This window comes from Limulus polyphemus, unplaced genomic scaffold, assembly GCF_000517525.1.
Source record: "Limulus polyphemus unplaced genomic scaffold, Limulus_polyphemus-2.1.2 Scaffold943, whole genome shotgun sequence".
NCBI lineage: Eukaryota > Metazoa > Arthropoda > Merostomata > Xiphosura > Limulidae > Limulus > Limulus polyphemus.
Genome location: NW_013666553.1, coordinates 108725 through 111001, shown reverse-complemented (window position 1 = coordinate 111001; position 2277 = coordinate 108725). Strand labels below are relative to the sequence as shown.

The 2277-nt window shown below is 28.2% G+C and overlaps 1 protein-coding gene across 5 annotated transcripts in view; it reads left to right on the top strand.

The window, feature by feature from the left end:
• Positions 1 to 2277, top strand: part of LOC106461357 (ral GTPase-activating protein subunit alpha-1-like) — a 195036-nt gene that overhangs the window by 111348 nt on the left and 81411 nt on the right. For all 5 annotated transcript variants that reach the window (XM_022388288.1, XM_022388289.1, XM_022388290.1 and 2 more), the window contains exon 19: positions 2237 to 2274. In XM_022388288.1, coding sequence (XP_022243996.1) covers positions 2237 to 2274 — 38 coding nt within the window. The remainder of the gene's footprint in view (positions 1 to 2236; positions 2275 to 2277) is intronic.

The window sequence follows — 2277 nt, the reverse complement described above, 5'->3', positions numbered from 1 at the left end:
AAAAAAAAAATATTTTGTTTCATATCCTCCACGTGCAAAATTTTTAAAGGCTTAGCAACTTACATCAAGCAGCAACCAACCAAGTACAAAGGTCGTAACTAGAAGAGATAATTGTTTGCTTTACTTCTTTATTTACTATTCTAGAATAGGAAACTCTTTAGGTTAGTTAAGGTTAGCTTAGGTAAAATAAATAATATAATAAAAATTTTTCACAAGGCACGCACACAAGCAGCTCAGAGTAGCTTGTGGATAATGTAATTCAATAGTGTAATGTGAGCCACACATTCTCCAACTGATAATGGCACAAGTAGTAGTTAGATATGGTTCAAAGGGCAATGAAACATTAAAATTTAATTATAAATAAATGTATATTTTTAAAAGTTTGAAGCTACTTTGGATAAAAGATGTAATGTTATGTTACAATTTGAAGTCATTCTAGAAAGAAAAATGGATAATTTAGGTTTATTGTATTATTATTATTATTTTGGTGATTACGAAGTTTGTCAAATTGAACAACCTTGTATAGAGTTAGGGTTGAAAAAATAAGAGATAAAATAAGTTTTACTGTAAAAAAAAGTTTTTGAAATGTATTTACGAGATTTTAAAGATTACAAAAATGAAATTTGAGCCTTTTGAGAAGAAGAAAGTATTTTTAATCTTAACATAAAAATCACTTTGCACTCGGACTAGTAAAAAAAAGACTTGATTATATTCATGTACAAATCTTTATTGAAAAATATCTGATTTTTTTATGTAAAAGACATGTCTACTAAAAGTCTGCCAAATTTTGTGAAGATGCACATACTATATTAAAAGTTAGTAGTATTGAAAAATATAACAAGTACAAAATTGTCACATGGTTGGTCAATTTGACTGAGCCCAGTGGAGAGAGAGTTAGTTGATTCATGAACCTATTTGCCCAGTGTCTAATGCAAGTATGTATGCTGTCTTTTTGTCATTTCAAATAAATAGATAGCTTTCATTTTATTTCACACATCATTTCCAGTCTCTCTACTTCTTTGTTTAAACTTAGTCAGTTTAACTAAAATTCATCATTACTTCACGATTTATCTTGCCAATCTTCCCTTTATAAAGCAGACTTGTCTAATATTCTTTGTGGAAATCAGCTTACCTCAACAATACCACAATTTGAAGTGTTGTATTTTTTAAGTTCCTAATGTTAATTTTACATGAAAGCTGTTTAACTCTTTCCATATTTGCATCCTTTTCTACACATCATGAGGTTTTACTGAGTTACTTTGTTATCAGGGTATAAGAATAAATTTGTCATCAAAACATGATTAATAATCCTAATTGTAATATTATATAAGTTTTAAGTTCTTAAGTTTATAAGGAAATATTAAAAAAGCAATTTCCTCTAGTATGAGAGTTGTGACATCTGCTCTCAGTCTTCCGTCTTGTTTAATTTATTTACCATCTCTCTGAGAATTATGGAATTTAATATAAATTATTTTTTATAATATTATTTTTTCAGACAGCATAATTTTATAGCTTTTGATCTTATTTGGTTACAGAGCCATAAATTAGAAAATCAGACCCCTCTTGTCATGTCCCATTGTCACACCCTCTCTTTCACAAATTGCCAGTAATTTTATCTGATATTTAATACTATATTACTTATAACCAATAGAAATCCAATTTGTTAATCTATCAAACAACATATTATATTGCTTTATGTACAGAGAATTGTCTATTTCGCTTCCAGTTCAAACTTTATTCTTACAAGAAACACATTAATTAGCTAAGCTCAACATTTAACAGCTCGTGTTCCACAATTAGAAAGACAGAAAAATTGTGATAGTTATAAGATATTGTCTGCTTTTTACATGGTATTATTCTGTATTCTTTGGTGCATTATTTAATTAAATAGAAAATTTAAAGTAGTAGTTTAAAAAGGTAAGGTTAAGTTTCAAAGACAGTCAACAGCAGAAAAAAACAGCCCAGGTAAGTACTTTATTTCTTGTTTTCATGTGATTATTTATTATTATTATAAAAGTAACAAAATGTAAAAATAGTAAACACTTTAGGTTAAATTAGGTACAATAAATAATATAATAAATCTTTCACAAGGCACGCATGCAAGCAGCTCAGAATAGGTTGCGGGTAATGTAATTCGATAGCATAATGTGAGCCACACATTCTGCAAGTGATTTACAACTTTTAATATTTAATAGTTGAAGGTAATATACACATACATTCTTTAATTTCTACCCAGCAATATCTCCAAATCTAATGACTGAAGAGATAGACAGGGTT